The sequence below is a fragment of the Onychomys torridus genome, chromosome 17 (genome assembly GCF_903995425.1).
Source record: "Onychomys torridus chromosome 17, mOncTor1.1, whole genome shotgun sequence".
NCBI lineage: Eukaryota > Metazoa > Chordata > Mammalia > Rodentia > Cricetidae > Onychomys > Onychomys torridus.
Window position 1 is genome coordinate 1,206,185 of NC_050459.1, and position 18,261 is coordinate 1,224,445.

General features: G+C 49.5%; 1 protein-coding gene across 5 annotated transcripts in view; it reads left to right on the plus strand.

Annotated features, from left to right (window-relative positions):
- The window catches only part of Evi5l (ecotropic viral integration site 5 like), a 41,253-nt gene that overhangs the window by 16,629 nt on the left and 6,363 nt on the right, over positions 1-18,261 (plus strand). The window contains exons 2-13 of one of the 5 annotated variants that reach the window (XM_036209516.1): positions 947-1,130; positions 4,051-4,240; positions 5,139-5,363; positions 5,470-5,544; positions 6,164-6,289; positions 8,102-8,245; positions 8,400-8,489; positions 9,083-9,301; positions 9,778-9,875; positions 9,965-10,025; positions 16,469-16,522; positions 17,608-17,640. In XM_036209516.1, the coding sequence (XP_036065409.1) occupies positions 979-1,130; positions 4,051-4,240; positions 5,139-5,363; positions 5,470-5,544; positions 6,164-6,289; positions 8,102-8,245; positions 8,400-8,489; positions 9,083-9,301; positions 9,778-9,875; positions 9,965-10,025; positions 16,469-16,522; positions 17,608-17,640 (1,467 nt within the window). In that variant the 5' untranslated portion in view covers positions 947-978. The remainder of the gene's footprint in view (positions 1-946; positions 1,131-4,050; positions 4,241-5,138; positions 5,364-5,469; positions 5,545-6,163; positions 6,290-8,101; positions 8,246-8,399; positions 8,490-9,082; positions 9,302-9,777; positions 9,876-9,964; positions 10,026-16,468; positions 16,523-17,607; positions 17,641-18,261) is intronic. The other 4 variants (XM_036209512.1, XM_036209514.1, XM_036209511.1 and 1 more) reach the window with 4 other exon arrangements.

The window sequence follows — 18,261 nt, forward strand, 5'->3', positions numbered from 1 at the left end:
CCGTTTAGCTAAGTTGGCTGGTCAGTGCACCCCAAGAACCTCTCTGCTTCTTTCTCCCTAGCATTGAGATTAAAGCACACACCACCACACCAGCGTTTTTTACATGAGTTTGGGGGATCTAACTCACTCAGGTCCTCATGCTAATGTGGCAGGCACTTTACAGACTAAGCTGTTTCCCAATCCTCAGCATTTGTTTTTTTGTTTTTTTGTTTTTTTAACCCAGAGCTGAGGACCAAACCCAGGGCCTTGTGCTTGCTAGGCAAGAGCTCTACCACTAAGCTAAATCCCCAACCCCTATCATTTGGTTTTTATAACCAGGCAGGCAGAAATTAAAAAAAAAAAAAAAAAAAAAAAAAGGCAGTCTCCTCAAAAGTCCCCAGAAGGCTAAGCAGGTGAAGACTGAGTTCAGGATGCTCCCTCCGAACCTTCAGCTCCACTGTGTATCCACTTAGGGCACTGGTTCCTGGCACTTTGAAGTGGCCTTGGCTTCCCAGCCAAGGAGACATTATTGTTCCAGCCATTGACAACACCAGACAATTAACAATGGTGAGTAACTGCTTCGTCTGAGCCAGCAGCACACTCTTCTTGATGAGACAGGACAAGTCAAATGCCACCATGAGGCTCCCAGGGCAAGCCACTGCAGAGTACAGAACACAGTCAGAAAAGGTCACCAGAACAGCGGCTTCTGTACCCCTCAAGTTTCACATAGGATCCTTGACCTCCAGTGACAGGAAGCCTCTGGCCCGGGCCCTGCTGCTGGATCTGAGCTTTGGCTCTTGGATAGGTTGCAGCACATAGAGTCTACGGTACAACTGAGAGTGGACCAGAAGCAGGAAGTCTGGGATGATGGAGTGTTCTCAGGGTGAGCAGGCAGACTGCTGGTCCAGAGCTAACTGTCCAAGGTGGGCATCCACCCAGTGCTAACTACATATATCTCCAACCTCAGACAGAGCTGTAACTGGCTTACCCTCCTGGCTGATGAGCCTGCCCATCATGGCGAGCCCCACTCTGAGCCCCGACTCCTCATCTCAGGAGGCGCTGTCAGCACCCACCTGCTCCCCAACCTCCGACTCTGAGAACCTCAGCCCAGATGAACTAGAGCTGCTGGCCAAGCTTGAAGAGCAGAACCGGTGAGTCGGGAGGAGGAAAGCTGGTTCCTGGATTCCCAGGAACCTTCACACTCAAAGCTGGACCTAGGCTACACAGAGTTACAGCTACCACAGGATGTTTAAAGGAGGGTTTCTCTTTCATCCTTCCAATCTGAGCTGGATAAATTGGTTCCCTCATCCAGAAGAGGAAACCTACATTTCAAAATGTCAAATAAATCTGCCATTTACAAAGCCATTTTTTCAAATGGAAGAGGTTAAAGCCCCAACTGACCCTCTCCTTGGAGGTCTTGTCTTGTTCTGTTTGGGGGAGGGGAATCTTAGAGTTTCTGTCTGTTTGTAGAATCCCCTCACTGGGGGATTCTAGGCAAGACCTCTACTGAGCCGTATTCCCAGATCCTCACTGGAGAGTTCTAGGGGAATGCTATACCACAAATCATGCCTGCAGCCCCTCACTGAGGTATTCTAGGCAGGGGCTCTACTACTAAGCCACAACCCTGGGAGCCACAACCCTGGACTCATACCATTACTCAGGAATAAAGTGAATCCAGCAGATCAGGAGACACTGGCCACAAAAAGGTACTTTATTACTTACAGTTCCCAAAAGGAGAGGCAACAACCTGTCAGTCAGGAGGCAGACTAGAGTGTGAGGAAAAATGCTGGAAAGAACCTTTGTTCTGGTTTCCATGGGCAGGAGTGGGTGAAGCAGGGCAGGCAAGCACATGATTCACTGACTTGAAGCATTTCAGTTAGCTCTGGCTAGAGGTCTGTACCTGCATATGCTGGGTACTCAACCCTGGGGTGATATAAGCAGATGGATGGTGAGCAGAGTATAAAAGCTTGATGGAGGAAGTGGTTAGGGTGTGGGTGCTGGATTGGTTGATTTGCATATGAAAGTTCACTCACAGGCATGTGGGCCTTTCCTGTTTTTAATAACTGCTTAGCCCTAGGAGGGACCATCCCAGTCCCTCCATCTATCCAGAGTCTATAAAGCTGTCAAAGGTGTCATAAAGGTCCTAGCACCCCAGCACTTGTAGGGCTATAGCAGAAGAACCAAGAGGTTGAGGCCAGCCTGGGCTTTGTAACCAGATCCTGTTTTAAAATAAAGGGCTAGGGTTATCAGTGGTAGAACGCTCACCAAGAATGCACAGGTCCCTAAATTCAATCCCCATTTCAAAAAATAATAGAGGAAAGGAGGCTGGAGATATGGCTTAGTGGTTAAAAGCCTAGCTAGTTGCTTTTTCAGAAGACCTGGGTTCAATTCCTAATATCTACATGGTGACTCACGGCTATTTGTAACTCCAGCTCCAGGGAAATAAATTTCCTCTTCTGATCTTTGGGTACCAAGCACATAATGGTGCTCAGACATACATGCGAGCAAAACACCTAAAATACAAACAAAATTAAATATTTAATTTTTTTGTTTTGTTTTGTTTTTCGAAACAGGGTTTCTCTGTGTAGCTTTGCGCCTTTCCTGGATCTTGCTCTGTAGACCAGGCTGGCCTCGAACTCACAGAGATTCACCTGCCTCTGCCTCCAGGGTGTTGGCATGTGCTACCACCACCCGGCCAAAATTAAATATTTAAAATATGAATTATTCTGGGTATTGTGGCACACACCTTTAATCCTAGTCTTCGGGAGGCAGAGGCAAGTGGATCTCTGAGTCTGAAGCCAGCCTGACCTACAGAGTGAGTTCCAGGACAGCCAAGGCTACACAGAGAAACCCTGCTTGAAAAAACAAAAATATAAGGAGGAGGAGAAGAAGAAATATAAGAATTATTTTTTAATAAAAAAAAAAGAAGGAAGGAAGGAGGGGAAATGGTTTTATTTATAAAGTCCTTGAACATAATCCCCAGAATCCACATTAAAAACTAGTTATACCAAGACATTTAACCCCAGCACTCAGGAGGCAAAGGCAGGTGGATTTCTATGAGTTTGAGGCCAACCTGGTCTACATAGGGAGTTCCAGGCTAGCCAAGGCTACACAGTGAGACTCTGTGAAAAAAAAAAAGGAAAGAGAGAGAGAGAGAGAGAGAGAGAGAGAGAGAGACAGAGACAGAGAGAGACAGAGAGAGAGAGAAGAGGAGAGGAGAGGAGAGGAGAGGAGAGAAGGAAGGAAGGAAGGAAGGAAGGAAGGAAGGAAGGAGAAAGAAAATAGCCATGCTGAATGCTGACATGTGCTTGCAATTCCAACAACGGGGAGGTAGGGACAGGCAGATCCCAGAGGCTCACTGACCAGCTACCCTCAACTAATTGGGGAGATGCAAGTTCATGAGGCCCTGTCTCAAAAATAATAATGGACTGCTGAACAGTATCCAAGGTTGACCTCCAGCCTCCACATGCATGTGAGCATCCATGTACGTGCACATACATATGAAGAAAGGAAAGAAGGAGAAGAAGATGTAGCTAATACAACCCCACAGTGTCCTTGGTACTCTGTGACTGCCCTCAGCCAGAGCTTGCATTCTGAGCCCCTCTCTAAAGTGTAGACCATCCCTAAAGCTGCTGTGCAAAGCTGTCTGAATATGAGATGACAGAAATATACTCTCAGCCCAGTGCTTGGGACAGAAGAGGGACACAAATGACTTTCTAAGGGCCAGTAGATGAGGGCATGGCTCAGGGAGGTTAGGTCAATAGCCAAGGTCAGTTAGCAAGAAAGGCATCATGGGGGCTGGAGAGATGGCTCAGCAGTCAAGAGCACTGGCTGCTCTCTCAGAGGACCCCAGGTGGAAATCCTCACAAGCACTCCAGCTCCGGGAGATCCAATGCTCTTTTTTGGCTTCCACATGCACCTACAGGCATGACACATACACATATAGAGATAAAAGTTTTTAAAGAAAGAAAGGCGATGTGAATCCAGTTTAAGAGGTCAGGCACTCCAGAGGGCCGTGTATAGCACTCACTGGAATTTTCTGGCTTCCTTCCTCCTACCCTTCCTGCCCAGGCTCCTGGAAGCCGACTCCAAGTCCATGCGCTCCATGAACGGCTCCCGGAGGAACAGCGGCTCCTCACTAGTATCCAGCTCCTCAGCCTCCTCTAACCTGAGCCACCTGGAGGAAGACACATGGATTCTCTGGGGCCGCATTGCCAATGAGTGGGAAGAGTGGCGGCGCAGGAAGGAGAAGCTGCTCAAGGTGGCCTGAGGCAGAGGTGGAATGAACATGAGTCTGGCCAGCCTGCTCTTTTATCCACCAGGCAGGGCCAGGTAGCACAGCTTAGGCAGAAGGGCCAAAGCGGAGACGTGCAGATGGGACACAGGGACAGGAGAGAGGGATAGGAGAGAGGAGAGGTCCTGTGTCTGCTTGGTTCCTGCTCTGGTATGATGGTGAATACCTATGACCCCCTGCACTCAGAACACTGAGGCAAGAGGCTTGCAAGTTGAAGGCCAGTTTGAACTGCATAGTCAAAGTTTGTGTCAAAGAACCAATGGCTTAAAAAGAATGTGGGGGCCAGGGCTGTGTCTCTAAAGTGCTTGCTATAAGCTTGAAGACCTCAAGTCTATCCTAGCACCTGTAAAAAGATGAGCATGCTGGCACATGCTTGTAATCCCAGCACTAGGGAGGCAGAGACAGGCAGATCCCTAGAGCTCTCTGGCCAGTCAGCCTAGCCCATTGGGCAAGTTCCAGCCTAGTAAGAGAGCCTGTCTCAAAAAACACTGGATGGCTCAGCATCTGAGTTTTATCCTCAGGTCCCACATGGTAGGAAGGAATCAGTCCTTCAAATGCAGATGCAAGTTGTTCTATGACCTCCCTACCTACACACACACACACACTCACACACACATTTATACATGAATATGCATGCAAACAGAAACTAGGCATGAGAATTGGGTTTGTAGCTTAGTGATAGAGGAGTCACTGAAGGATGGGGGGGGCTCTCAGTAAGCACCATGATTAGCTAAAGGACAGTAATTCAGGTGTCCTTTTTATCATCCTAAAAGCATGGATTGGGTTGGCCTTGGGACAGCTGCAGTGCATGGGGCAAAGCCCAGCCTTGGCCTCCCTCTCCCTACCTCACCCCTCCCCATAACAGGAGCTGATCCGAAAGGGCATCCCACATCACTTCCGGGCCATCGTTTGGCAGCTCCTGTGCAGTGCCACAGATATGCCTGTCAAGAACCAGTACTCAGAGCTACTCAAGATGTCCTCACCATGCGAGAAGCTGATCCGCAGGGACATTGCCCGCACCTACCCAGAGCATGAGTTCTTTAAAGGCCAGGACAGCCTGGGCCAGGAAGTCCTGTTCAACGTTATGAAGGTGAGGCCCCAGCATTGGCTCTAGCCACCTTAGCAACAATCCCACTTGAGATAGCTCTGTGGGGGCTGGTGGGAACACTGTGTTCACCAGCCTCCTTCCCTTGCAGGCATACTCCCTGGTTGATCGGGAAGTGGGTTACTGCCAGGGCAGTGCCTTCATTGTGGGCTTACTCCTCATGCAGGTAAGTGGCCACCCTGGGGTCTATCTCAAGAGATGGGCACAAGAGCATTCCCTACATCCAGTGACTTCCTAGGGCCAGAGCCTTCCTCAGCAGCCAGCTCACGGTGACCTCTGACAGAGGCAAAGCTAAGCCCCCATTGGACGGACACAGAGGGGCTAGGCACTTAAGCTGCCTGGGCCCTGGCACTGTACCATCCAGGACAGGGACAGGGCTTAAGGAACAGTTGAACAGGTGGGTCAAGGATTGGGTGTTTATGGGGGCTTTGGGACTCCTCCAGAGAAATGAGAAGGCATAGGACAGGGAGAAAGGAGACAGCTGGGAGTGAATTTGGATGTCCCGACCAGGTAGATGAGACTAGAGCACTAACAGAGTTTAGGTACAGCTCCATTGTTTCCTGTCAGTGGCCCTCAGCAAACAACATCAGCCAACAGTAAATAGTACTGACCGAATTTATGGTTTGTTGGATGGGTCCCCATAGCCAGGTACAGTTAACAATAAATATAAGAGGGGCAGAAACAGGCCCCTGTGTACCGTGACACAGTCCAGAGTCTGAGCATGCTCTTCCCATCCTTCTGTCACTCAACACACACACATACACACACACTGCTGGTCCCTCCAGATGCCTGAGGAGGAGGCCTTCTGTGTGTTCGTGCGACTGATGCAGGAGTACCGGCTGCGGGAGCTCTTCAAACCCAGCATGGCCGAGCTGGGACTCTGCATCTACCAGTTTGAGTACATGCTACAGGTAAGCAGGCTCTGGGATGGCCACACTGGAGCTATCTCCAGAAAGTCCCCAAACTGGAAAGTATAGGCCTGAGAAATCACCCTTGGGAGCTGGAAATGTGTCTCAGTTGGTAGGATACTTGTCTATCATACATAAAGCCCTGGGTTCCATTCCCAGCACTTTATAAACTGGGCATGGTAGTACACATCTGTCATCCCTGGACTTAGGAGGTTGAGGCAAGAGGATCAGAAATTCATGGTCAGTCTCAGCTACATAGGAGTCTCACAGCCAGCCTGAGCTACATGAGACCTTGTCTGAAAGAGAAAGGGGGCCAGGGAGAGTGGTGGCAGAGGTAATGTGCCTGGAGCCTGGCAAGGTGGTATCATGATCCTAGTGCTTGAGTTTATCAGACAGGAGGAAAACAAAGTTCAAGGCCATCCTAGGCTACTTAGTGAGGTTCTGTCCCAAAATCTAAGAGGTGGGAGGTTGGAACATGGGTCAGTGGTAAAAGGATTTGCTTAGCTGTGTAGGAATCCTGGTTCTGTGGAGGAGGAAAAGGAAGTGAGGGGAAATGGGAAGAGACAGCAGGAAGAGAGAGACGGAGAGGTAGGCCCATAAAGAGACTCCTGTCCTGTCCTGTCCCCCGGAGATGAAAGAACACAACCCTGGAGCATGCTGGGAGGGACAAGGCTAGGCAGGACAGGGCCCCTTGACTCCTAAAGGGGCTTCCAGAGCCTCTAAAGCAGAGTGGGAGGAGGAGGGCTGGCTCCTTGTGCTAAGGGTTGTGGTGGAAGGGGGAAAAGTGTTGTCTGCCTGCCTCTGCTGATTACGGGGAAGCTACAGACGTCTCCATTTATAAATAGCAACCCCCACAGGGCTCACTCCTGGCTGGCAGACAGAACCTAAGTGTTTATGCTGCACACACATGCATGCATACACTGTTCTTATACTCTTATACACACTGGCCTGCTCAAGAAGCCCATGGCAAGAGAACTGTGCTGTCAGTGAGTTATCAGTGAAGGCCCCTTTCAGGCTTTGAGGACAGGGTGGTAGAGCTCCATAGGAGCTGATAGTTGTACAGGCAGGAAGTTAATGCAGAGGGCTGGGATAGCAGGTTTGCTTAGCATTTGTGAGGCCCTAGAGATCTGCCTGACTCTGCCTTCCAAGTGCTGAGATTAAAGGCCAAAAAATAGAGACAGCTGGTAATGCATGCTTTTAATCCCAGTGCTTGGGAAGCAGAGGCAGCCAGCCCCCTGTGTATTCATTAACCAGCCTGATCTGCCTAGCAAGTTCTAAGACTTTCAGGGCCATATAGTGAGATTCTGTCTCAAAGAAGGTAGCAGTATCAACCTCTGGCCTACACACACACACACACACACACACACACACACACACACACACACACACACAGACCAATACACACATACCCACAAATAGAAAATAATTTGACTCCCAGCATCTGCCCCCCTCAAAGTTGAGAAGTGATTGCAACCCCAGGCTGGAAAGCCTGAGACCTAAAATTTACACAGCCAAGCAGATGTGCAATCTATAGCACAGAGAGACACTGGTTCAAGGAGGAAGCCCAGGGTTCTGACACCTTCTCCAGCCTCAGTTTCCCCGGTGGTCTACTCTATCTAGCAGCCTGAAGTTGAAGTCAGTCTCACACTGACAGGCATTTCCTCAAGTCCTGCCTGTGCCCCCATGTCACTGAAAGAGGACCTAAGGGGGACCTAGGTTGCCCAGGGTGGGTCAGCAAATGCTCCTTGGAGGTGAGGGGCACCGAGGCTCAATGCCTCCCTCTCCGTGCCCACCAGCCTCCCCCTCCCCACACAGGAGCAGCTTCCGGACCTGAACACCCACTTCCGATCACAGAGCTTCCACACATCCATGTATGCATCATCCTGGTTCCTCACACTTTTCCTTACCACCTTCCCCCTGCCTGTTGCCACCCGGGTCTTTGACATCTTTATGTATGAGGTGAGTGCCCCACAGGGTACCCCTGCCCACTCCACTCTGCATGGGGGGGTCACATCACACCCCAAGAAAGAGACGAAGAAGGGCTAGGGTGTGAGGACGGGAGACTCACTCGTGAGAGGACAGGGGGCTCATGGGGCCATGGTTGCTTTTGCAGGGATTGGAGATTGTGTTCCGAGTCGGCCTCGCCCTGCTGCAAGTGAACCAGACAGAGCTGATGCAGCTGGACATGGAAGGCATGTCCCAGGTGAGACGGCATGGCTTGGGAGGTGAGGCTGACTGCTGGAGGTGACAGGCACAGGAAACCTTCCCTGTGACAAGAGAGAGGGAGTGATTGCCTGGCATGCATGTAGCCCTGGGTTCTATCTCTAGCACTACATAAACAGGCAGAGTGATACATGGCTTCAATCCCAACACTCAGGAGGTGGATCAGCAGTTCAAGGCTAACCTGAGCTATACAAGATTCTAAGCTATGAGGGCCTGGCTTCCCAATGGAAGTCATTCCTGAGCATCTGGGACCCTTTCTGCTGTCCTCCGAGGAACCACAGACTCTGTCAGATACATCCCAGAGCCAGCAAATGAGCACTGGGAAGACAGGGAGGCCAGCACTCACCTGATTTGGGGAGATCCTATCCACTCTTTCCCACCCACTTGTTACAAGTCCCCAAGAGCTTGCCTGCAAAGTAACCTAGCTGAACTGGGAGACTTTCAATATGGTTTCATCCCATCTCTCAGCCTGGGGGACATGGGAGGGAGCCCCTTCCTGCCTGGGACTGCCGCTGGCACAGTATGCTAGAGCAGAAGCCAGCTTTCCCTCACCATGGTTTCCCTATCACACAGACCCTACCCCCTCCCAGCATCTCCAGCTGGTGCTTCAGGAAAGAATGCACAAAAGCCACAGTTGTTTCTGTGAACACGGGCATCCATTGTCCAAGACTGCCTGAGGAGACCAGCTGGGCGGAGGAACAGGACCCGTTGTCCACTGGGCTTGTCTGCCCCCTTCCTGAGGAAGGTTCCCTCATGCTCAGATCCCATTCATCCCAGCCCTGCCTTCAGAAGGTCCTCTAGCCTGACTGTTTTAACTTAATTGTATTTATTATTGTTGTTCATGTGGGGTTGGGGAGAGGAAGAAAGAGTGAGGAGGGTTCATGGCCCATGGTCAGGTCACAGTCCTCACAAGTCAATTCTCTCCCTCCACTCTGGGTTCTGGGGCTCTTCCCACTGTTGGCTCCAGGAACACCACTCAGGTCAGCTTGGACAGCTAGCCAAGCTGATCCCCACCCCCAGTCCCAGGCCTGATTTTCTCAAGGTTCCCCCAAAGGCATCCTGGGAAGGCAGACCTTCCGATCTTCCCCAGCTGTTCCTTCTCACACAGTCATTCATCAGCACTACAAATGCTGGCTGAGTAGCCAGAGTCTACAGCCTAGGTGCTGAGACAAGGAGAAGCCAGCCCTGGGCAGTAGCAGGATACAGTGACAGCTGAGGCAGAGCTGATGGTCAGGACCCATATGACAGCGACTCCTGTATCCCCACAGTACTTCCAGAGAGTGATCCCCCACCAGTTTGACAGCTGCCCGGACAAGCTGGTCTTCAAGGCTTACCAGGTCAAGTACAACCCTAAAAAGATGAAGAGGTCAGTGCCCGGGAATGGAGATCCCGAGAGGGAAGTCCTCCCCAACCCCAGGGAGGCAGGGACGGTGACCGTGTACTCTGTCTCCACAGGCTGGAGAAGGAGTACGCAGCTATGAAGAGTAAGGAGATGGAGGAGCAGATCGAGATCAAAGTGAGTGCCATAGGCATGGGCGAGGGGCAAAGATGGGCGCCCTGGGGGCTTTCCCTCGCAACTCTAGAGCTGGCCACTAGAGGGCAGTCCTAGCCAGCGCACGGGTGGAACGGGCTGGCCCGGGCAGACAGCCTGAGGCTCCAATGACCCTCATTCACAATACCCTTCCTTCACCTGCCAGCCCCGCGTGGGAGCGCCTGTCCCAGCTGGCATATCCTCAAGAGCTGGCTATCCACCAGTAAACAAGACAGTCAAAGTTCCTTCCCTTCATGTCCCCGAACCCCCATCTCATGGGGCGACAGTCAATAAATAACTGAAATAGTGTGAACTCCACCGTGTTCTGGATATAATCATACAAGAGAGAGCCAGACCAGCCTGGGGAGACACTACAGGTCCATGGGTCCAGTGCAAAGGGCCTAGGGTAGCAGCAATGTACCTGGTGGGCAGGAGAACACCCAGAAGGCTTAGAAGACTGGGGAACCTTCAAAGTTGGGGGCTAAGAGGAAAAAGGCTAGGACAAGCAGGACATGTAGGCTGAGCATGGGCACCCACTGAGGGCCTGGTTGCACTGGTAGCTGACCTGCCAGCCCATCATAATCAGTTCTTTGAGTACACAACACCTCTGAGCCCAAACTCACCTCTTGATGGCCTCTGCTTCATACCTCTTCATGTGATTTTAGCTATTCACCCAACAAACATTGATTGAAACAAAGAAGAGACCTGGTCTTAAGTGACAAGGATCTGGCTTCCCAGATGAAAGCACTCTTGAGCACCTAGAGTCCTCCAATGCCTCCCCAAGGAGCCCCAGGCCCTGCCAAATATAGTCCAGGGCCAGGATTTAGAAGAGGAGAGAGAGGAAGGCTCAGACCCAGCTAAGCCTTGGGAAGCCTCACCTACTCCAACCCACTGACTAGCTACAGGTCTCCAAAGCCCGCTGGCCAAGAATGGGCCCTACCACCCAGTATAGAGGACAGACAGGGATACACCCCACACAGACATGGTTCTGTCCTCTCCAGCTGATGAGGCAAAGTGGCTAGTTAGTAGTATCCATGAAGGATACTAGTTGTGTGACCCTAGCAAGTGAATTCACCTGAGCCTTGGAGGCCCCATCTGCAAAAGTGGGGCTTTTGCTGTGCTGTTCCTTTTACTATCTACCTTGTCATCGTTCCCACCTCATGTAGAAAGTCAGGGGCAGAGCCTAGATGATCCAGACCACCTGGCCCTACTTAAGGGTTCCAGAAAGTCATCTGCCCTGGGTTTGTGAGTCATCTCACAAGAAAGGCAGCTTCCATGTTGTACCAGATCAAAATGTGGTTCTTGCTGTATGCAGTCAAGGGGCCTGCTCTCATCTGGTGACTGTGAGGACCCAGCAATAGATAAGAATGCCACAGACCCTTGGGCCCAAGGCCAGACTGAAAATTTTCCCTGGGATTCCTTGGGAAGTCAGGTGGACACCCTCACATAGGGCACGAGTGTCCTGAAGTTTGGTCTTTCACCTTTAGCCTGTTTTAAAACATCCTGATTTAATGCCAGGCATGGTGATACACACCTTTAATCCCAGCACTCAGGAGGCAGAGGCAGGAGAATTTCTGAGTTCAAGGTCAGCCTGGTCAACACAGTGAGTCCCAGGCCAGCCAGGACTCCACAGAGAAACCCTGTCTCAAAACAAAACAAGACAAAAACCACCCTTATTTGTTTGAATCAGGTAAGGCAAGATGACAGCTGCCTTTGAAAGAAGAGTGTACTGGGGCTGGGGCTGTAGCTTAGTGGTGAGCATTTGCCCAGCATACACAAGGCCTTGGCCTCTATCCTCAGTACAGAACAAAAAAAAAAAAAAAAAAAAAAAAAAAAAAAACAAGGCAGAGGAGGTGGCTCAGTGGGTGAAGTGCTCTCTGTGCAAGCGTGAGGGCCCTTGTGAGATAGCCAGGAGTAGTAGTGTACTTGTAGCTCCAGCCCTGGAGACACAGGGACAGGCAGAGAGATGCTGGGAAACTCCAAATAACAGAGGAGAAGCGTGGCTGTGGAGACGCCTCTGTAAAGTGCTTGTCTCTCAAGCGTGGAGACCTGAGTTCAGATGTCCTAGAACCCAACAGTAAAAGCCAGGCAAGGTTGGTATGCATCTGTAACTTGGGATCAGGGGAGGTAACAGAAAGATCCATGGAATTTATTAGCCAGCCAGCCTAGCTCAATCCATGAGCTTCAGCCTGGGTGAGAAACTATTTCCAAAACTAAAGTGGAACATGCTTTTACTTCTAGCTATTGGGAGGTAGAGGCAGACAGATGTCTACATAATGAGTTCCAGCCCAGCCATAATGTAGTGAGACCCTGTCTCAAAATAAACCAACAAACCCAGGCCTGGCAGCACAGTCCTGTCATCCCAGGGCTGACTTGAGAGGACAGGAGCACACAGTCTTCCTCAGCTATATGAGAGATTCAGGGCCAACCTGGGCTACATGAGATCCTGTCTCAACAAAAGAACCGAACAGGCTGGAGCCAGGCATGGTGGTATACACCTTTAATCCCAGCACTTAAGAGGCAGAGGCAGGCCAATTTCTGTGAGTTCCGGGCCAGCTAGGGCTTAAAGTGAGAATTTTTTCTCAAAATATAGATAATAAATAAAATAACTTTAAAGTAGATAAGTAATAATTTTAAAATAAAGAATTTAAAGTCTGACCACTGGCTTCCATATGTATGTGTGCACTAGAGCATGAGCTTAAACACACATGCCTTCACACACACAGATATGCACACACAAGTATACACAAAAGAAAGGAGACTTGGTTACTCCATTTCAAGAGTGAAAAACAGGACAGGTCAGTCAGAGAACATGGAGGAGGCACGGACCAGAAACTTCAACATTCTTTCTATAGGAAGAAAGAATAAAGCAGGGCAAGTGTGTGTGACAGGCTCAGGACCAGGCAGGGCAGGCAATGTGAGCAGGCAATTTAAGTGATTTTCTCAGCTTCAAGGAGATTCCTCCTAGTGTTTATATCAGCACTGGGCCATTAGAATAAGGGTGGTATCCCTTTACTAAGCATCAGATAAAAGAGGGTTGAGGACTTGGGTTCTGGACTTGTTGGTTTTTTATTGGAAAGACAACATACCTGCCAACTAGCAATTAGCTAGTTCTGAGAAGGATTATCTGTCCCAAGCTAGCAAGGCCTCGAGATACTGAAGCATCATAAAATACAGAGTGTCAGAGTCAGGAAGTTGGCTCAGTGGGTGAAGGCACTGCCACCAAGCTTGATGACCTAAGTTTGATCCCCAGGACCTACATGGTGGAAGGAGAGGACTGACTTCTACACACTCCACAAGTGGACCATGGCAATCATGTGCATGTGCACACACAAAATAAACATATAAATGTAAATACTTAAATACAAAATTTTATTTGAGGATGCTGGGGTGGTTGTTTTGTTTTGTTTGGGTTTTTTGTTTGTTTGTCTTTTGTTTTGTTTCAGATGGAGTCGTCCTGTGTAGTCATGGCTGGTCTTGAACTAGACTCCCCAGTGCTGGGATAACAGCCATGTGCCACCAAGCCCAGCCTCATATATTTATTTTTTATTGCTTGTTTTTTTCATTTTTAACCTTAAACAAGAATGTGAGAAGCAATGAGTTTGTTTGTTGTGACGAGGTCTTTATGTATATAGTACAAGCTGTCCTCAAATCTGCAGTCCTCTTGCCTCAGGACTGTAGTTACAGGTGTGTGTCATCATCCACAGACAGGGTCTCATATAGATCAGGTATATGACCTTAACCTGCTTTGTAGCCAAGGATGGCCTTGAACTCCTGATCCTCTTGCCTCCACCTCATGAATACTGAGATTAGAGACATGTGCAATTACACCCCAGGTTGTAGGGAATTGGCGGTTAAACCAGGGCTTGACACATGCTAGGTAAGAAGTCTATGAACTAAGCTACATCCCCTGGCCCCCATTCACAATTTTTTGTAAACTGTGACCAGTATGTAGTCCTACATACCCCTCATTCATTCTGCCTCCCTTTTTCCCCTTTGGTAATCAGGATAAAGAGGACTCCTCAGCTGGGCCTGTCCAAGCTGTGAGGGGTGGTGCCAGGTGCATGACCAGCCAAGTTCAGATTGGTCAGAGCAATCCAGGAGTTACAGGCCAGGCTCAGGAGACCTAACCCTCCGTGTTCTTAAACACTTCTCATCCAGCCATGCCGGGAAGCTCAGCTGAGGCTCCACTTCTCTCTGGCTCAGCTTCCTTACACACAATGTGAGTCAGTGACCATTGACCCATGATTCGCTCCAGTTGCTTTCTGGGTGTTTCTATCACCAGAAGCAATTCAGGACATATTCTGTGAAACCAACCCATGGAAAATATTCTGGTTTCATTTCTTCTGCTGTGATAAAATACTCTGACAAACTGAGGCAGTCTGCAGAAATGGTTCAGCAGTTAAGAGGACCTGTGTTCACAACTGTTTATATCTCCATCTCAAGAGATCTGATGCCCTCTTCTGGCCTCTGTAGTCATTCCATGCACATAAAATAAATAAAATCTCAAAAAAAAATAGTTTTTTAAACTTAAGACAAGAAATTATTTATTTTAGTTAGCAATTCCAGATTACAGTTCATTACCACCAGGGAAGTCACAGCAGAAAGAGCTTGAGACAGCTGGTCACATGGCATCCAGTCAGGAACAAAGAGATGCTTGCATGTTGAGTATGTGCTTGCTTATGGTCAGCTCTGTTCTCCAGTCAAGCAGTTCAGGATCCCCTGCCTGGGGAATGGTGCCTCCTACAGTGGGCAGGCCACTCCCACATCAATTAAGGCAATCAAGAAAATGCCCTACAGACGTGTCCACAGGCCAACCCAATGTAGACAATCCTTCATTGAGATTCTCTTCCCAAGTGATTGTAGGCTGTGTCCAGTTGATAACTAAAACCAACCCACAAGCCAGGTAGGACTCTCAGTCACCTGCTAACACAAATGATTTCTTTATAACCAAGAGCTGAGGAGGCTAGCTATAACACATCTGCATACATTAGCTTCCTAGAGGGTCATGAGGGAACCTAAAACCACAGATACTTACCATAAATTCTTCACCATGGAACAGCAGGCAGAACCAAGCATGTGTGCTGCACCTCTCTAATCCCCTACTCAGGAGGTAGAAGGATTAGAATTCAAAGCTGACTATACTATATAACAAGACTGTAGGAGGCAGGAGAATAGTAACCAAGGCAATGTCTCCAAAAAGCCCTGACTTCTGTCCACACCCTGGCATCACACCACATACACAGCATCATGGTAAACACCTACTGTCTCAGTTCTCAGGAGGTGCAAGCAACAGTATCATGGGGTCAAAGGCAACCTTAGCTACACAGCAAGTTCTAAGCCAGCCTGGAACATATGAGATCCTATCTCAAAAAGAAATTATTAAAGCCAAGGCCACCTACATGTTCAACACAGGAAAGGGGTTTGTTCCTGAGAGTCTAACTCAGGGGCTGCTGGGACCAAGACAAAAAGTGGTCAGGACTGCCTGGCATCAGCTTCTCCCCAAACACAGAGGCCTCTGCCCTTGAAAGACCAAGGCAGAAACAGACTTCTAAGGATAGTGTAGATGCTGACTTCTCCTTTTACACACACACACACACACACACACACACACACACACACATACACACACTCACACACAGAGAGAGAGAGAGAGAATGAATGAATGAATGAATGAATGAATGAATGAATGAATCACACCATGAAAGCTTTCTGGGTTGTTTCTACTAAAAGTTTGGATTTTTAAAAAAATCAGTTTGAACTCAGGAGTCAGAGGCAGGCAGATCTCTGTGAGTTTGAGGCCAGCCTGGTCTACAGAGCGAGTTCTAGGATAGCCAGGGCTACACAAAGAAACCCTGTCTTGAAAAACCAAAATCATCATTTTCACCACCACCACCATCATCATCATCATCATCATTTTGAGACAGTATCCCATGTAGACCAGACTGGCCTCCAATTCACTATGTAACCAAGGATGAGCCTGAACTTATGATCCTCCTGCCTCTGATTTTGTGAACCAAGGGCTTTCATGTGTACTACAAAAGCACTCTAACAACTGAGCCACATTCCTAACACCAAAACAGTTTTAGCTTTTAAATTTTATTTTATTTTGTGTATGTATGTGGGGGGTGTGCAATAACATGCATATGAAAGGTCAAAGGACAACTTGTGGGAGTCAGTTCTCTCCTTCCACCATGTAAATCTTGGGCATCTAACTCAAGCTTGGCAGCAAGCACCTTTATCCAATGAGCCATCTTACAGGTCCCAGTATTTTTAATGAGCCATCTAGGCAGGAATATGCCTCATTTTCTGAAATTTCTGACCCAGAATATAAAGTCCCTTCCTTGACCTCTGTGGTTGGTGAATGGGGATTAAGTGCCTATAGGTGTTCGGGCACGCTCTGAAGTGCTCTTCTTCTTCCTCTGTAGAGGCTTCGAACAGAGAACCGACTGCTCAAACAACGGATTGAGACCCTAGAGAAGGTGAGGAGTGTGGGTACCAGCTGCTAAGTTCCAAATCTCAGGCCTCAAAACACCCAGCAGCCATTAAGGCTGGGCCATGGCTCTGTTCTGAACCAGCTGATTTAAGCCTGGGTGGGGGCAGGCATAGTGGCCGCACTCTTATAATCTAAGCACACAGAAGGTGGAAGCAGGAGAATCAAGAATTCAAGGCCAGTTGGCCTCAGCTACGTGAGACCCTGTCTCAACAAAATATATGGGTGGCCTTTTCTTTAAACGCCCCCAACCCCACTGAGGTTTGGGCTGCCCTGTTATTAGAGGTTCTTGGAAGACTCCAACCCTCTCTGCATCTCAAATCAGACCCTAGGGTTGCAGCTGAATTGTAATTTGTGGATGTAACTCAGTGGATGGTAGTCACAAACTACGTGGATAGGAAGATGAGCTCTGTCAGTGGACCACAAGGAACCCTAACCTGTAATTTTTCAGTCTCACCCTAGAAAGGGAGACAGAATGGAAGGGGGTGGGGAACCTCACAACTTGAGGTGGAGAGACATGGACTTGGCCTTGGACCCTACTAGGTTAAGGGTGGTGGTTTGGGTGATTTAGCATGACTCTGGGCCCCACTTCCTGCTCCTCAGTGCTCCTCACTTGTCTATTCACCTGCTGCGAGGAGGTAGTAGGTCATGGAGAGGATGTTATTACCACACCAAGCCTCAATTCTTGTTTTCTCTCAAAATTAAAATGCACTCTCTGCCCCAGCCCTCTCTGGGACCTCCTCACACAGTGAAGAGACCCTGCCCCAGCCCTCTCTGGGACCTCCTCTTCACACAGTGGAGAGTCATTCCTGCTGCTGAGTTTTCTCAGCCCCAGTACACCCTGACCTCCCCACTCATATGAACCCCTCTCCAGGACGGAGCTGGCTCTGGCTTTGGTCTTTCTCCGGGTCCTCTTCCGCTGGTTCTCTGGTCTTCACTCCTCTCTCCCCTGCTTCTAGAGGTAGCCCACTGCGTTAGTGACAAGTGGTTCTTGTCTGTCTCTCCCCCTCTTCTGTCCCCTGCCTTCTGCTCTGCCTCCTTCCCCTGTTGCTGGGAACCCCCTTCGCCTGGTAGGAGAGCGCGGCCTTGGCTGATAGGTTAATCCAGGTACTGTAGCCTTTCCATATACCTCTGCACTCTCTATCCCAGACCCTTCCTGGGTCCCTGCACAAGACAGCCAGTAACCACCTCTTTCCTGGCCACTGCCATTTTGGGGGCAATGGGGCAGGCCTGGCAACTTGCATGGAGGGAGCAGCTTCCAGGGAGACCAATGCTTTCAGGGAGGGGGCATGTGAGCCGGAGACAAACACCAGGATGGGAGGCATTTGTGGGAGTGAGATTAGGAGAAAACTTACACTCAGCATAGATAGCAGGCTTCCTCCACCAAGGGGCAATAGATGCCACCCCACTAGGGCTCAGGACCCTTAGAGCATTTGGTTGTAGGCCTTGACATGTGCTGTGCTCAGCTCACATGAATGTGCTCACCCACAGGCATGCATGCATAATTGCAGGCACATACACACAGTCTTCCAAGCCTCTGCTTCTGCCTGCCACCCATCACCATCTCTCACCTCCTGCTTCTGCTGCTGCTTCATTCTTGGATGGCTTTTCTAGAAGCTTCTGCACAGCACTCAGTGGCTCCGAGCCTGGAATGGGGGACAGAGTATCAAGTTGGGTGGGAGAGAGAATGTGGGTGGAGGAAGTGGCCCACCTTTCAGAGGCCTTTGG